The sequence below is a fragment of the Platalea leucorodia genome, assembly GCF_965183815.1.
Source record: "Platalea leucorodia genome assembly, chromosome: 2".
NCBI classification, from domain to species: Eukaryota; Metazoa; Chordata; class Aves; order Pelecaniformes; family Threskiornithidae; genus Platalea; species Platalea leucorodia.
Window position 1 is genome coordinate 72369823 of NC_138824.1, and position 16382 is coordinate 72386204.

The window sequence follows — 16382 nt, forward strand, 5'->3', positions numbered from 1 at the left end:
TTAATGTGCAACTGGAATTACACATTGATTTTAAGTATCCAAAGCATGCAGACTGTTTATACACTGAAAGAGTGAAACGTTTTTATGTCTAAGCTGCATTAGTTTCTCTGGCAGAATTTATCTGTGCCACTAATTCACAAGAAAAGGAAGAAACAGTTTGATCTATGCTATTTAGGAACTAAACAGATTCAACCATACATCAGAATTCGATAGCTTTGTTTTCCACACTGACAACTACTACTATAATTGGATTTTTTTCAGTACTGTTTGTTTAAATGGAACAGAGGTGTTCAATATTCAGAAACACTGGAACAGCTGAGCAAGCCAAATACATGTTAGGGGGCTGATCTTCCTCTGGCTGACCTAAGTAAAAGTTTTCCCCTTTGTAGAAAATAATATGCAGGAACAGCGCAATATCCAGCCTGCAGGAAAAGAAATGTGTTGCTTGCAAGGCCTAGGAAGACCTCAGGAATTCTATGACAACCAGCTGAAGAAACTGCTGTTAGTCAATCACGGGACAAAAGTACCAAAAAAAAAAAGTCAACAATGCTGAAAATACACACATGCAAGTTCTACTGTCCCTTGGGATGATGGCTATCCTTAGCAACGCACTGAAAATTACAGTGGTATGAATGAATCTGTTCATGGACTATAGTAGCGCTGGAGAGTGGTAAGGGAACAGAGCATATCAAGGCTGAAATATGGACCCAGACCTTGACAATTAAGAAAGTGGTATCTGCCTGTTCCAAAAGCCAGCCACTGAAATAAATGAATGGGTTCATAGTCTGTAAGAACCGACCTCAGCTTTAGCTCAGCGCTTCAACTAAACCACAGACCAAGCCTCTCAAGGGCTTGCAAAAATCTGCGTACAACCCGCACTGCTCCTCCAGAAGCTTTTTGCTTCATGCTCACAGACTCGGTAAGACACAATCCTCCCCACTCACCAGTCCTTTCCCCTTTGTGGAGAGATTTCTAGCAGTCTTTCTGCTGCATTTCATAACTGCTGGAAGAAAATTTCACTTGATTAGTGACAGAAGCACTGCATGGTCCTTTTAATTTAGTAGCACAACATCTCAGCTCAGCTTCCGAATATACCTTGGCCTACTCCTGCTCTAGTCTGGGCTGCTGGCCAGTCTGACTTCTTGTGGGATGAAGTTCTGCCAGAAGAAATGGGAATGGGAAGGACTAAGACCCTTCAACAAGAAGAGGGAAATGCCAAGCACCTCCCTTACATCATTTCACAAATAAAAACCAGAACACCAGAGTCCTAACAGGAGAGAGAGTGGCTGGTAATGAAGGGTTTTCCTTCTAAATGGTAAAACAGTAGGAGCTGTAGTGTCAGGACGCAGTTAAACACACCAAAGCCCGATACACCCATCTCACCCTGAAGACAGGGAATCCGGATAAAAGCTTTACCTTGCAAGGCATTATGTTTAAGAAATGTTCCTAGGTTGTGAGGAAAACCTGTAACATACAGCAAGCACCCAAGGAACTGAGAGACTCCAGTCCCTGCCAGCTGCGGGAGAGCACAGAGGGAAAGAAGCAGTCCCAATGAAAAGAGATCTTGTATACCAAGCACTACAGGGCAGCATTCATATCAGCGCTATCACAGGTTTGTCAGCCTTTCCACGAGGGTGTCCAGTGAGAGAAGGCTATATAACCAAGTAAAAACTCCCTGAGCTGGACATCGGCATGCCATCTTCACTTGGAATTGTATCTTGAATCAACATCCATCATCACATGCCTGCCCTACTAATGCTCTTAAGGCAAACACGGCATTCAGAGTGCACCTTCTCTGCTTAATTCCAGCTGTTTCTGTACTTCCCTCATAGCCCTGCAGAGAGTGTGGAGGGGCGGCTGTGAAGATTAACAGTCAATCTGGGGGCGGCAGGGCTGTGGCTGGCATGCATGGTACATGGGGGAAGTTGGGATGGCTGCAGAACACTTTGGGTGAGAGCTTCACTCTCTGGTCTGTCTATTCTCATCTACTCTCTATTTTACTAAACAAGTTCCTTTTCAATCAACATGCTAAAGACTCCAGTGGTAAAGTGAAAAACACCTTTTCAAAAACTCAAGGGACTCAAAGGTGATTTTTTTCACACACCAGCTGATTGCATAGATCTTAAGAAAAGAAATTCACGATGGTCTTGCCAGTCCCAAAACTGGACAGCAAAGCTGGGAAATGAGCTCAGGGGGACGAACATGTATTGCTGGCGTAGGGACCGAGGTTTGCTGACCTGTTCCGCACTCTAGGCAGCCTCACGCTTCAGGCACGCACAACGGTTACACAGTTCCTGCATGGTGTTGTCTTCAGTGATCTGTATGCTTTTTCAGTTAAGTGTGGAGTTAAAACATACATGAATATGACCTGTTGAATCAGAGCACAGCAGAACAGCAGAGTCTATTACTCTTCTGCAGGCTTCCCTCACCAGACAGCTTCTCCTCTGGGCCAATGTCATCTACCTGGACTTCTGCAAGGCCTTTGATATGTTTCTCCACAACATTCTTGCCGCTAAATAGGAGAGATATGGGTTTGATGGTTGGACAGTTAGATGGATAAGGAATTGGCTGGATGGCTGTGTCCAAAGAGTTACAGTCAATGGCTCGATGTCCAGGTGGAAACCATTAAAGAGTGGTGTCCCTCAAGGGTCTGTACTGGGACCAATACTATTTAATATCTTCACCAATGACATAGACAGTGGGATCGAGTGCACCCTCAGCAAGTTTGCAGATGACACCAAGCTGAGTGGTGCAGTTGATTCGCTAGAGGGAAGGGCTGCCATCCAGAGGGACCTTGACAGGCTTGAGGAATGGGCCCATGTGAAATTCATGAAGTTCAACAAGGCCAGGTGCAAGGTCCTGCACCTGAGTTGGGGCAATCCCCAATATCAGTACAAACTAGGGGATGAACGGATTGCGAGCAACCCTGCAGAGAAGGAATTGGGGATACTGGTGGATGAAAAAATGGATACATGCTGGCAACGTGTGCTTGTAGCTCAGAAAGCCAATCATATCCTGAGCTACATAACAAGAAGCGTGGCCAGCAGGTTGGGGGAGGTAATTCTTCCCCTCTACTCCGCTCTGGTGAGACCCCACCTGGAGCGCTGCATCCAGTTCTGGGGTCCCTGGTACAAGAAAGACATGGACTTGTTAGAGTGAGTCCAGAGGAGGGCCACGAAAATGATCCAAGAGCTGGAACACCTCTCCTGTGAAGAAAGGTTGAGAGAGTTGGGGTTCAGCCTGAAGAGAAGGCTCTGTGGAGACTTTATTGCAGCCTTTCAATATATAAAGGGGGCTTATCAGAAAGATGGAGAGAGACTTTTTACCAAGGCCTGCAGTGACAGGACAAGGGGCAACAGTTTTAAACTGAAAAAGAGTAGATTTAGATTGGATACAAGGATTAATTTTTTACTATGAGGGTAGTAAGACACTGGAACAGGTTGCCCAGAGAAGCTGTGGATGCCCTGTCACTGAAGTGTTCAAAGCCAGGTTGGACGGGGCTTTGAGCAACCGGATCTAGTGAAAGGTGTCCCTGCCCACAGCAGGGGGGTTGGACTAGGTGATCTTCCAATCCAAACTGCTCTGTGATTCTGTGATTCTTACGCAAATGCTCATTATTATAAGTGTTCAACAAATATGAGATGTGGAAGTGCAACCAATGAGAAAAAATGTCAGGAATAAGACCATCAGGGAGAACACTGAATAAAATAGTTTGTGTAATTTTTCTTCCATGTCATTATCAGTTATCTGTTCTGCAACCTTAATCAAAGATTGCTGAAACAGCTTCTTGTGGAGCAGCAGAAAATATTCCACTTGCTTTTTGCTGCTCAATAGCTGACATGACCCACCTCCTGTAGTTAATAGCAGGACAAAGGCATTTTTATCCCTTACTGTTATACTGCAGCAGTCTGTAAGTCAGATCCCCATGATCTTAGCCATACAGGTCACAATGCTATACAGGTATATGAGTATACTTAGCTGTCTAGGACATGTTTTTGAATCCAGTATTTAATTAAGTCAAACCAAAAATATAATAAGCAAACAAGATGATTGGAAAAGTTAAGTAGAGGCTGGTAAATGCTCATGACAACTTATATGTGCTTTCTAACCGTGTTGTATGTTAAACATCAAATTCTCTTCCTCTTGGAAGCCAAAAGGCTGAGTGCTCCCTGCTTTGATGTAAAACAGTTCATTACTGTATCATTAAGAAAGCTGAATTAGCGTATTAACACTGCCGTCTCTAAATGTCCATGCACTACTGATGTTTTCAATTCAAAACCAAATGGAAGTATCAGCACAGTAGTTCTGTGTGAACAGTATCTTCTCTAGTCAGGTACCTACAGAACAATCATGGCTTTCTCTCTCACAAGTGCATACACATATGCAAAGTGTCTGACCATCACAGTCATAGCAGAGCTTGAAAGTATGAACCTGAGTATAACCAATGAATGCAAATTTTCATGAGTTTATTGAAATAACAGTTTTGAGACATATGACCAGCCATTTCCCATGTAAGTAAAATTTTAATGCAAATTTCTACTGGCCTCCGTGACCTTATCAGTACTAAAATGTGTAAAAGACTTGGAGGGTAGCAGGTGGAGAAAAGAGAAGTGGGATGAGGGTTCACATCCTGGATGCTGAGATAAATACAGGAGTTCCTTATTCCGTTGCTCTGCCTTTTCTGGCAGAGAAGTAGACTCCTTCTCCACCTCAGTGCTTCCAAAAGAAAGTGAGACCACACCATCATTGCTGGGGTCACATGTGGCTTAATACTGTGAACCCGTCTGCTCTGGAAAAGAAGGTCCTTCCATCCTTTCCTAACCATTGGTACTGCCAACGGGGTTGGCAGAGACAAGTGTAGCATGACGTGTTTCCAGTTCAAAAATCCTGGCCCTAAAATCAGGAGTCCTCAGCGTTGTATTACAAAATTTCATTTCTGAGAACAGATATTCCAGATATTTCCTGTTCCCAGCTGACAGGCCAATGTATGGTTAAGAAATAAACAGTTCCAGAAATAAACTTTTGTTCAGTAAAACTGAATTCAGATCAGAAAAGTCATGACAAAAAGTATAAAATTGAAAAATCTCTTCGTAACTTGCTTTAAATGTAAATGTTTACTCCTCTATAAAGGAAAAGCAGTATAGCATCTTATTTTCTCTACGGACCTGAAATGCTCTTTTGTTTTCTAATGCTTTTTCAGAGAAATAGCAGAACAGAGAGACGCTGGAGTATCAACAGAGAGAAAGAAATCTCCTGCCTCTCTAGAGGTCAGATGGAGCACGAGCACCAGCATAATACATTTCCTTACATGGCTTTACCAGTGTTCCATTGGTGCTGGAAGGATTACCTTAGGGATGGGAAGTCCTTCACAGCCAAGACATTCAAACTTAGACTAATCAATTTAGCCCCTTTAACCTATATTTAAACACAAAACCAGCCAATGCCAATGGTAAAAGCCAAGTACTCAACACTCTTCAGAACTGCACTATTCCCAGCCCCTCCCCAGTGCTTAGATTAAGATATCAAAAATTTTCTCTTGCAATTATTCAAATTCTTTGTACCTCTAATGAAGCTCTCTCGACAGTGAAACCTGCACCCTGGACACCTGCACAATGGAAACTAGAAAGAGACAATAACCTTGCTCAAAACTGACCAAGGAGGAAGTGAACCATCATTCTTGAGTTTTTTATTTCCCCATATCTCCCAGCATGAGACTGCTGACTAAATGCCACAGTAAAACAGTAGAGTGAAAAATTGCTCTCAGTATTCCTTTAGGGCTTTTAGCTCACACAAGAGTTTGCCAAAGCACTGACTTGGGTCCTGCTCTGTACCAGGCCGTTCTGCCTGCAGCTGCTGTACGTTTGTTTCTCTGCTAGAGAGACAGTAGTTGCTTCCTCTTTAACTAGACATGTCCACAGTTTTCATACAAGTCATCTCTAAACATGGTACTATCCAAAAAACGATACAGTAGTATAGGTGTAGAACTTTTCAATCCTCATCAAAGAAATCTACTGAATGTTTAAGGCATGACCTCAAAGAAAGGTCTTTGTGGGGTGTGACACGCTTGCATTTTGCACTGACTAACACAAGTCTTCTTACCAGACTTCTTTCACTAAAATCTTCAGCTAAAATGTAGAATTCAAACAACAGGTTTTAATTTAATATTCCGGTAGTGCATAGGGAAAAAAACTGTTTTCTTTTGCTTGTTTGGTTTTTTTTTTTAACTCTCTTTTCCCTCAGGGAAATCTAATTTTGGCAACATGTGTGGGATGGAGCACTAATCTGCTGTTTTAACATGTGTGTATCTGGAATTTTTGAGCCACTTTTCCTAGCCTTGTGAACCTTCTCAAAATACGGCAAAAAAGAAAGGCACAAGGGATAAACCCCCAAAAATGACACAGAAACATTTGCTGTTCTTGTGGCCTGATTCTTCCCTGTTAAAGTACTTACAGTCTAAACAACACTGAGTATGCTGACTAGTTCACATCGACTTTATTATAATAGTGTCCTATTCCCACTAATTTCAGGTGGATGATAGCCTGAGGGTATTAGTGGGACAAGAAGTGACAGGGAGAGTATAGCTATGCCCATTCTTGGGTCGCTTTAGAAGACTCAATCAGACTCTTTGAGGTAAGAAGCTCATATCAGCAGATGAGTTGAAAGCAAGTCTGCCTGGGAGTTATGCTAGTTTAACTTCAGCTGTTCTCTCAAACTCGGCTAGTTTAACCAATGCAGACGGCTGCACAAGAAATCATAGCTCAGTTTAGGCTATACCAAAATTTGAAAATTGCTTTCTTTCCTCTTTCTTTTTTTTTAGATTTTTTTGAGGGAGAAAAACTGAATGCAAAAGGAACACCTGCACTGAGATACCAAGGCTGCCCTGTGAGTTGTTTTCATGCAACTAGCATGAGTTGCCCTTCCCAAAGTCCCTCATATATAGAGCAGCCGGCAGTCACCAACAGTCAGGCTTACAGTACAGACCTTCTAGAAAACAGCCTTGTCTTCTCTTCTGGACCAGTTTCTTCCTAGGACTCACAGGGAAAGAAAGAGATGGTATAAATGGCTTCATGCTTGGAACAGGGAGCTGCAGGACTGTTCCTCTAAGTCCAGCTGTAGCCAGTATGCTTCCAGCACTGTGCAAAACCAGGTAGGGCTGGAATGAAAGCTGGATCTGTCAATTCAGCCCAGTTTCCTTCCAGGCTGGGACAGATGAGCGAACGTGCCTGCAGTAAGCATAGGCTCTGAGTTTATACATATTCTAGAAGGCTTCACATACTGACTTGTGAGGAAATCAGACTGATGAGTTATTTTGGTGCCAGTCTGCATGCAAATGAACCCTCCCAAACAGGCAGACACCAAATTCAGATGTGCTTTTTAAACAAAGTAAATAAGCAGCCACAAAGTCATTTGCAAGGCTTATCTAAACCTGTTTAATCATGCTAGTACAAGCTTGTTTTGAACAAAGGTCTACTCTTAGGAGAAAAGGAGAGGGGAAAAAAATCCATCTCCTACCCCCACCACCTCTCAGAGGGATACACGCACCTTCTCACAGGGGATGGCAGCTGCTAGATTTAGCTTAGCTTTCAGCTGAACTGAAGCTTTCCACATAAACATCCAGGACGTGGCCAGTGGTTAATAAACCATAAGCTGCTCCAGAATCCACAGTGAGTCTTTGTGGATTTTGTTAAAAGGCACACTGAGTAAAAACAGTGGAGTATTTTGTTTGTTTCGTACTACAAGGCAGCAAGAAAATGTAAATGTTTTTCATGAGTCTAGATTCATACTATCAAAATATCCTAAATCAAGTTTATGAAATCTGAAAGGGAGTTTTGAGCTCTCGCAGCCCAAGCTGTATCTGCTTATCCGCTCTGAAGAGCAGCTGACACGACGTCTCAGATGGACAGAAAACATTCCATAAGCAACTGCGGAGGGTGTGGTGGCACGGCAGCCTGCAGAGTAGCACAGAAACACATTGATTCCTCCTGCCTACTGTGTCTCCTATGAGATCCAGTGCACCAGAAATGGCTGCTGTGACTAGGCAGCAATGAGGGTGGGTTAGAAATTAGAAGGAAACTGGTGGAATACCAAGAAACACTCGTTTTTTCCAGGAGATGCTTACTGGTCATTGCTAACACTGTTAGATCACTCACAGTGGGATTTAGCACAGTGCTTTCTCCTAGCTGCACTCGCCAGCGTGTCATGCTGCACACATGGATCTGATCCGCGTTTCAGTGTGAAGACAGTCCGTTATCCTTTTGGCTTTAAAGACAGAGCATGCAGAAATACATTTCTGACTATTTTAAACATTTCTAGCACATCCTGTTGCTGTAGTAGCTGGATAACAGGACCACAGTATTTAAAGCCTTGGAGGAAAAAACGTCAAGGCCTTTGAAAAATCTCCTGTTTCCTTTTTTCTTTTTTAACCTAGGCACTGCGTGATTTTCTTTTTTCTTGACTGACTATTTTGAGTATACAACAACAAGGTATACATTCAAACTGGTATCCTCAGACATACAAGCCACAGAGGAATATATCAGTGACTCTTCTCACAGCTTGTGTATCGATAGGGTGTAGAATCGAGTACAGAAAGTACAGGTTTGTGTCAGGCAGATCACATTCATTAACAAACACGCAAAGCTAACAAGCAGTATGTTCCCAGTCTACTATAAATTACTCAGACAAATCAAAGCAGCGCTAAAATAAGCAAAATTTCTGGTCACTTGCACTATAAAGGAAAACAGTTTCTTGGAATTCACAAGTGGAGAGGTCCAGTCCAAGCCCACAAATGCTGGTCTTGGATCTTCTGAGCATATGTTTAGAGTAAAATAATGCCTGCAAAGCACTAGAGACAAGGATACAGAACAGCTTCTATAATTGCTTATTGCTGCTTCAAGAGTCAGGCTAAAAAGAGATCAGAATGGTACTTTTCTGAACAAAGCTTTGGAAGGGGGAAACTGTAAGACCTTTTACTCTCTGAGACTATGAACCTTACATGCTGTTAACGCTGAAGAGAGACACACAAAGATCCTTCAGAGCATGCTGGCAGAACGGCTGCCCTTCCAGAGCACAGCTGTACCCAACATAACAGCGCTGGGCTTGCTGGCCTCTGGAGAGGGCATTTGGAGAGAGTGCTGCGGTTGCAAGAGGACTGCCTGGCACACCCCCCACTTCAGTGACTCCAAATTGGCAGCCAGGCTCTCTATGGCAAGCAGCTTGGTGTAGACCTGCGGGACTGTAAATTGCATGGGTGGGCACAGGGCAGGGACAGAATAAGGAAAGCATAAAAGTGGCTTAAAACAACTGTTCCTACCCCCACTCCTTTCCCACGCCCAGCAGAGTGATGGGTATAGAAATAGCTATCCTTCATCAACCTGCTCCACAGGCACATGCTTGGAAGCTATCAGTTAGTTCACATAAGAAACACAGAAAGGCCAAGCTGTTTCTTTGTAACACAGCTTCTTTTAAATGCTACAGAGACATTATTCAAAGACAGCTATGGACAGCTGATATTTTATGAAGAAGCTTCCAGAAAATCTATGTTTCTTGTCCTATGATAAGCCACATGACCAGGCATGTCATTCTGTAAGGGGGGTGGGGGAAGAGTTTAGCAGTGTGGGAAACAGAGGGTCAGGACTACATCATGTATTTGTTTGTTTTCCTGCTTGAACAACAGGGCTGCAGAATGACACAGAACCAAACAGCTATAAACATAACTGAGAGTTGTTCTGATGAGTGCAATGGTAATATAAAAATGCAAAAACATTTTTGTCCAATGCATGAACAGGTCGGGATGCAGGTCCTGTAAGAGATTTGGGAGAAAACTTCTCTGAGGTTTGGTAAAAGGATGGTCAGCATTTAGTGCAAGAAAATTTTGGTCTTCCAAAGTACTTTATGAGCTCTAACAATAATCTCTCTCAAGTTGTGGCATCTTAAGACATACCCAGATAGGAACTGAACTTCACTCCAAAAAATGGGCATCACCTTGCTATTTCATGCTACTTGGCTGTGGGCCTACTATTCATCCAACATTTCCCAAGCAGCTCTGTCCATCCCACTGCTGAGTGTCTCTCAGCAGGGCAACACCTTCAAGAACCAGTAAGAGCCTATCTCTACTAGTATGGGGTGAGGAAGCTAATGCTGCTGCAGGAATTAAGAGTGTGCTCAGACAGGTTCTGGCCAGGACTTTAATGAAGATGGCAAGTATTCTGCTGGATAACTTACGGGTGCTGTTACAGAGAGGCTCTGTGATGCTGCAGCTGCTGAGGACTTGGTACTTGCAGGTGTGCACTTTGCCTACAACTTAGCTGATGCAGGAACCTGGGCTTGGATATTTCCTGCTTTCTCAGCTATTTTAAGAGAGGGGAGGTAGTCACATGTGGTTTTCTTACAAGCTCTCTTTCAATACTTGACTTCTTGGGGCCCAGTCCTGTTTTCACTGGAATGAATGAGCTTTCTGTCATTGACCCCAGTTTAACTCCTGACAATTTATTATGGACCTCACTGCTATTGTAGCTAGGCATCTTGTGATCTAAAATTTATTTTTTTAAATTATTTATCCACATATCTTGGAGCACACTTCTGAGAGAGAAAAGTTGCATAATCATCTTATAATACTAAGAGAACTAAGAGAACTAAGATACGGAAGGAGGATGAGCTGGAAATACAAAGTGCGTTAGGTGTCTACAAAGCTGACTGTAAGCATCCATATGATAACTGATTGCCTCAGTAAAGCAGGGTATGCTGAGCAAACCATGCCACGTATACCCTGATGTGCTGAGCTGCTTGGCACATAAATCTAGCTTTGCTTCCCAAGGTAAGCACTGTTTCCTCAGCCTTCTTCCCTAACGGGGCCCAATTTAGTCTCTGATAACCTGTTTGAGGAGGAAATGGCACTGCCACTCGCTTCCACACAACAGTCTAAAGGTTACACGTCTTGCCAAACTATACAAAACCCAGACTTGAAGTCTTTAGCTGCCTGGTTTCGATCAGCAATTTAAACCTCAGTGAGTATGCCAAACATGAGATTGCAGGGGTACTCCCCCCGGTTTTCCTGCTGTATTAATGCATGCATGTGTTCACTGGTTAAAGACAGAAAAGTGACTCCACAACTGATGGCTCAGGCAGACACACATCTTTGCGTCACAGCTGCCAGGAGCAGGGGAATCTGTAGGGTTGGCAGGTCCCCTCCCAGCCCGCCAGCTTCCACATGCTGAACTGTGACTCTGCCGCCAGGAAGCCAGGGATCCTGACGTAGTATAAGGAACTCCTCTGGGCAGCAAGGCTCTTGAAAGCCAGTCTTGTCATGATCCGTACTTGGACACATCAATTCCTTTCACTGTGTTTACCAAAACCTCCTGGCATGTGTCAGATGGTCTTGGATCATGGAAATCCAACCATCTGCTGTGGATGAGTGGAGGAACTGGTGCCTTCCTAGGTCTTCCTTTGAGATAGAGCTGGGATGTGCCCTTAGATTATAACTGTACCCACAAACATGAAAGCATCCCTGTATTCAGTAGCCTATATGCAATCTATAGTTTTTGCTGTACATAATGTGTTTGAGGTCACGCAGGAAGTCTACGCTGGCAGAAAATTGGGACGCATCATCTGAGTACCTCCCTGGAGCTTCACTCACTGGAAGAAATTTCTTCTCAGTGGGAACAGGACAGGACGTTGAGAAGCAATTCAATGAGCTTCTTTGAAACAATCAGAGTTTTTGAAACATTTGGCCTGTAGCTGATTAAGCTTCTCGCCATGGTGGTAGCTGCAGTGTCATGTCTAAATCCTATGTGGAAATCACTGATGATTAAACAAGTCTTTATCTCACGTTTTTGCAAGCTATTCAGAGAAAGGCTCTATCTACCACAAAGAATTATTTGGAAGGCACATTGATTTTTATCCTGTCGGTTGGATTGCAACTTCATTAATGCTGATCTACCTCAGTACAGCTACAGGCCTCTGTAGTTACCTTTGATGACAGTGGTAAGGGCAGCAGTTCCCATTGTTTGCAAGATCTCTCAAATGAGAAGAGCTACTAGGAAAAAAGATGTAGCTGAGTTCTAGAAAATAATTTATTTATTTCCTGACAAAATACAGGAAACTGTGGTCAGCTGGCAAGAGGGATGGGAGAGGAGGGCATACAAGTAAACACTATTTCAATAAGATTATTAAAGCAAGTAAAACTTCAGGTAATTTCCTCTAATTCTGCTGATGGTAACCAATCTGGATTTTGTTTTGTTTCAAAATAGTGCTGTTGGGGAGCGATAAGCACAGTGAGAGAGCAGTAAAACAGTTTTTCGGCACAGACACCTCCAGAATGAATGCCTGCTGTTCCTTTAAATCTTACAAGCTTTAATGCTCCAAGTGCTGGAGGGATTTCTGCAACACGGAGTTTCAGGCAAAATTCCTAATTGAAACTGATCTGGTTTGCGGGCAGGAAAAGTAGTTGTTTATATTTAAATATCTTCTCACTGGGCAGTTAAAATGTGTTTTCAAAAATCAAGCTACAATAGAAGCCATTAAAACCCCCCAACATTTTCCAACCGCACACAATTGCCCCAAATAATTCCTATTCAAATGCAGGGAAAATTATGGTGAAACTTCTGATACTATGATGAGGTCAGCTGTTGGCAAGTGCTAGTATTTTAATGACAACCATAACAGTAATTCATTAGCACTACTAGAACAAGCAGATTTAGCTGGTGTGGAATGGATTGGTGAACAGTTTACTTACCTGAAACAGATTCTTATCTTAAATAAGAGTGAGGAATGGTGACTTACCAGCTCTAAGAACCTCCTCACCACCTGTCTTTGTTTTAAGTTAGTTTCACCATCCAGGTTAGCTGTTTCTATATGGCACAGTCCATCGGGATCACTTGAGGAGAGCAGCAATATGTCAGCAGGTATAATTTCATTACAGCGAAGCTGCACAAAGTCTCCAACTTTCACTTCTTTCCAGTATCTGCTTATATATTTCTTCTCATTTCTGGAAAAAAAAGACATTTACAGGACATATATAAAAAAAATGCACAGACTAGGGTGCCTCCAATAAGATCTGGTTTGATTTGCAACAGGAGTACAGTGCCTTTGGAAGGTCCTCAGGTACTCTCAAGTTATACTGGGAAAAGGCAATGCAGACTGCCAGGAGGCCACTTTGACCGACTCAGAACCAGGTCTAAGTTCCCAAGACACTCTTTTAAGGCCCAGAGGACAACACGTGGATGGTAGACCTGGCTAAGCAGGATAGAGCAGGAGCTTCACACACTCTCCTTTCCCTCCCTCCATGCTCCGCCTGACCCCATGAAGGGGAGGGGGCTGCTGTCTGTACCAGGTGAAAAGGAGTCGCAGACTTTTCAGCGCAAGTTGGGAACTGAGAACAGGCTTGGGCACAGGACACCTGCTTGTCACGGCTCCTGCACGTCCTCCATCACGCACCCTGCTCTGATGCATACTCGGATAGCCTCCCCTTGTTCCCTCTTTCCAACAGGAACAAACTTTGCATAGTGCTGCACGTGATGTTTGGATGAAGGAGCCAAAAATCTGTAACGGAAAGGAATTTCCACTATTCATTACTAAATCTAGAATTACAAGGACATGTCATGTGGAAAAGTGCAGTCCCAACTGCCCTACTGGGAAAGGACACTCTCATTTCTTTTAAATATTTCTGCAGTATCCCCATTCTAGCCATAGCACCATCTGTGACATGGCTGATTTCTGCTTAGTTACTCTGAACCTTTAATTCTGGAGTGTTATTTCTTTGCCAATTCAAAGATTTATCCACCTGAAACACCAATGTGTATGTTGTTCATTTAGGTACAGCCACTAAACCTCTCTAGTTTTAAAGGTCATGCTAGTTTGCTATTTTTTTAACAACTTCTTGGGAGCAAGAGGAAACAGGAACAGGTGATTGCTTCATTAATTCTAGCTAAAATTCAAGGTTTTAGTTTCATGACATGCACATACTCACATGCTTTCTTGGCATTTGTGTAAATTGCTTGCTTCTGTTGTGTTTTTGAAAGAAATTAATTTCAAAACAGCCACAATATTAACTTGGTAAAATACCTCCTGAAAATGGGAAGCTGCTATTCTGACACTTTTCTAAGCTGTCAGAAGGCCTTTTGCCGTGTGAGCACCGAGATGGCTGTCAGTGCTGGCACCGTCACTGTCACCAGAGGCAGTCTCCTGTGACAGCACTTTAACTGGCAGAATGGGATTCTGATAGGGGGTGGAGAGTGGTGGCAGCTATTTTATGTTCTTTAAAGTATATTATTTTAAAATACATCACTTTCAGTAGTAATGCGAATAGATTTGTAACTAAGCGGAATCATGTAAGTCCTGCCAATGTTGTTACTTTGGAGTTGCTGATAGTCATGCCATGCCTAACTCATCCTTGTCATGCCTTCACTGGTATTACAGGAATTAGTAACTTAATTGGCTTTTATTCATGTATTTAGCCTAAATCCTGAACAATAGTGTGTCAGGTAGCACAACAAGGATGCATCAGATCAGGTTTTACCTCCCAGAATTTCTTCATTGTCCTTTCCTAACATCCAGTTTATAAAGGGAGGAATGAAAATTATGGCTGTGATTTCTATTTTGATAAAGCTTGAAAAGGATTAATAAGAACCAAGTGTAAAACATGACAGTCTAACGAGGGAAAGGAATTTATATATTAGCTGCTGATATTACCCATTTCCTTCGCACTCAGGCCAAAACCAACATTTAACTTTTCCTGGTAATAAGTATGAATTGCTTTGAAACCCAGTGTGCCATAACGTAGTACAAATCACCGCGCCACAGATCTGAAGGGTTTGTTAGCCATGCAATCTGTAACTCTAAATCCCGTCACATGTGGCCGTTGCTCCTTATCCTTTCTAATTTAATGGTGAAACTGGGTGACGTTCAAATGTATGTACAATGAGTAGCAGTATAGAAGTATGATCAGGCTAAAAATAGCACATAGTCCCGTACTATGCTATAAGCACTACAATTTTTTATTTAACTTCTATTGTTTGAAAAGCATTGCTATTTTAGCATTTCCTCATCTCCCACAGCAACTGCCACAACTATATACTCTGTGGCAGGAAGGGTGGATATCGAGCAACACAAAGCCAAATGGCTCTGCTGGGATAAATGGAGTTGAGAATGAGAAGGCTTTGGTGACACCTTATTGAGGCTTTCAAATATATAAAGGGGCTTATGACAAAGATGGAGAGAGACCTTTTACCGAGGCCTGTAGTGACAGGACAAGGGGCAATGGTTTCAAACTGAAAGAGGGTAGATTTAGATGGGATATAAGGAAGAAATCTTTTTATGATCAGGGCGGTGAGACACTGGAACAGGTTGCCCAGAGAAGCTGTGGATGCCCCATCATTGGAAGTGTTCAAAGTCAGGTTGGACAGGGCTTTGAGCAACCTCATCTAGTGCAAGATGTCGCTGCCCATGGCAGGGGTGTCGGACGAAGTGACCTTTAAAGGTCCCTTCTAACCCAAAGCATTCTGTGATTCAGTGAACCTCGGAATGCAAGGCCTCCTGCACACACACCAGGGCCCAGGGGCAGAGCCCCCTTCATCAGACACATGGGAACAATTTGGCCTGGTATTCCACTTGATAAGCTCTCTGCTAACAAGGGCCAGTAGTGGATGGAAAATACTGTCTGCATGGAAAATTACTTCCTAATCCTCCTCAGCCAGGGTTGCTCTATGTCCTCTAGCACAGCTCTGAGCTCAGACTAGTCTCACTGCAGTCACTGAGTGGTCACTGCAAGTACTCTCTGCAGAGTATGGCACAACACTGTCTTCAGATAGGGCAGTTCAGATACTAGATGCGCTATAAATACATCAGTCCTTTAGGAGCATTCCTTTAAAATGCTCAGCCTACTCTTCTGAACATGCAGGTTAGCTCACCTCGAGCCAACTGTCATACCTCTACCCAGTGCAAACACGCCAAGTGACCCCATTGATACAGTTACAGTTTTGCCATTGACTTGTGCAGAGACAGGATTTTGTCATCCAAGTTTTATATTGCCCATTGAATGTTTATTCTTGCTGGTATATTGTGCCAGTAAATTGCAGAAGTTATATGATATAGAGAGTTAGGAATGCCACACTTAGAAGAGACAGGCTGTCTTTAAAATTCAAGCTTTCCTTTGTGTTTGTAAGGTGTGGCATACAAGAATGTTGATTTAAATTTCATTTGAAGTTCAGGGATTTGAGCAGTTTTGCCTCAGTGTGTCCTCACAGACATTATTCTTCCAGTCGCTCTTCGGAAGGGCCTCTTCTATGTCTCTAATGATGTACATTGCATTGGTCTGCTGTGATAGAAAACCTGCATTAAACACCGTAGGTCCATGGGTGAGCATATGTGCATCATTACGTGTTTGGTGT

At 43.0% G+C, this 16382-nt stretch overlaps 1 protein-coding gene across 1 annotated transcript in view; it reads right to left on the bottom strand.

Annotated features, from left to right (window-relative positions):
* The window catches only part of ATP10A (ATPase phospholipid transporting 10A (putative)), a gene marked incomplete at its 3' end in the record, with an annotated part of 117149 nt that overhangs the window by 56928 nt on the left and 43839 nt on the right, over positions 1-16382 (bottom strand). The window contains exon 2 of the mRNA XM_082336270.1: positions 12778-12982. Coding sequence (XP_082192396.1) covers positions 12778-12982 — 205 coding nt within the window. The remainder of the gene's footprint in view (positions 1-12777; positions 12983-16382) is intronic.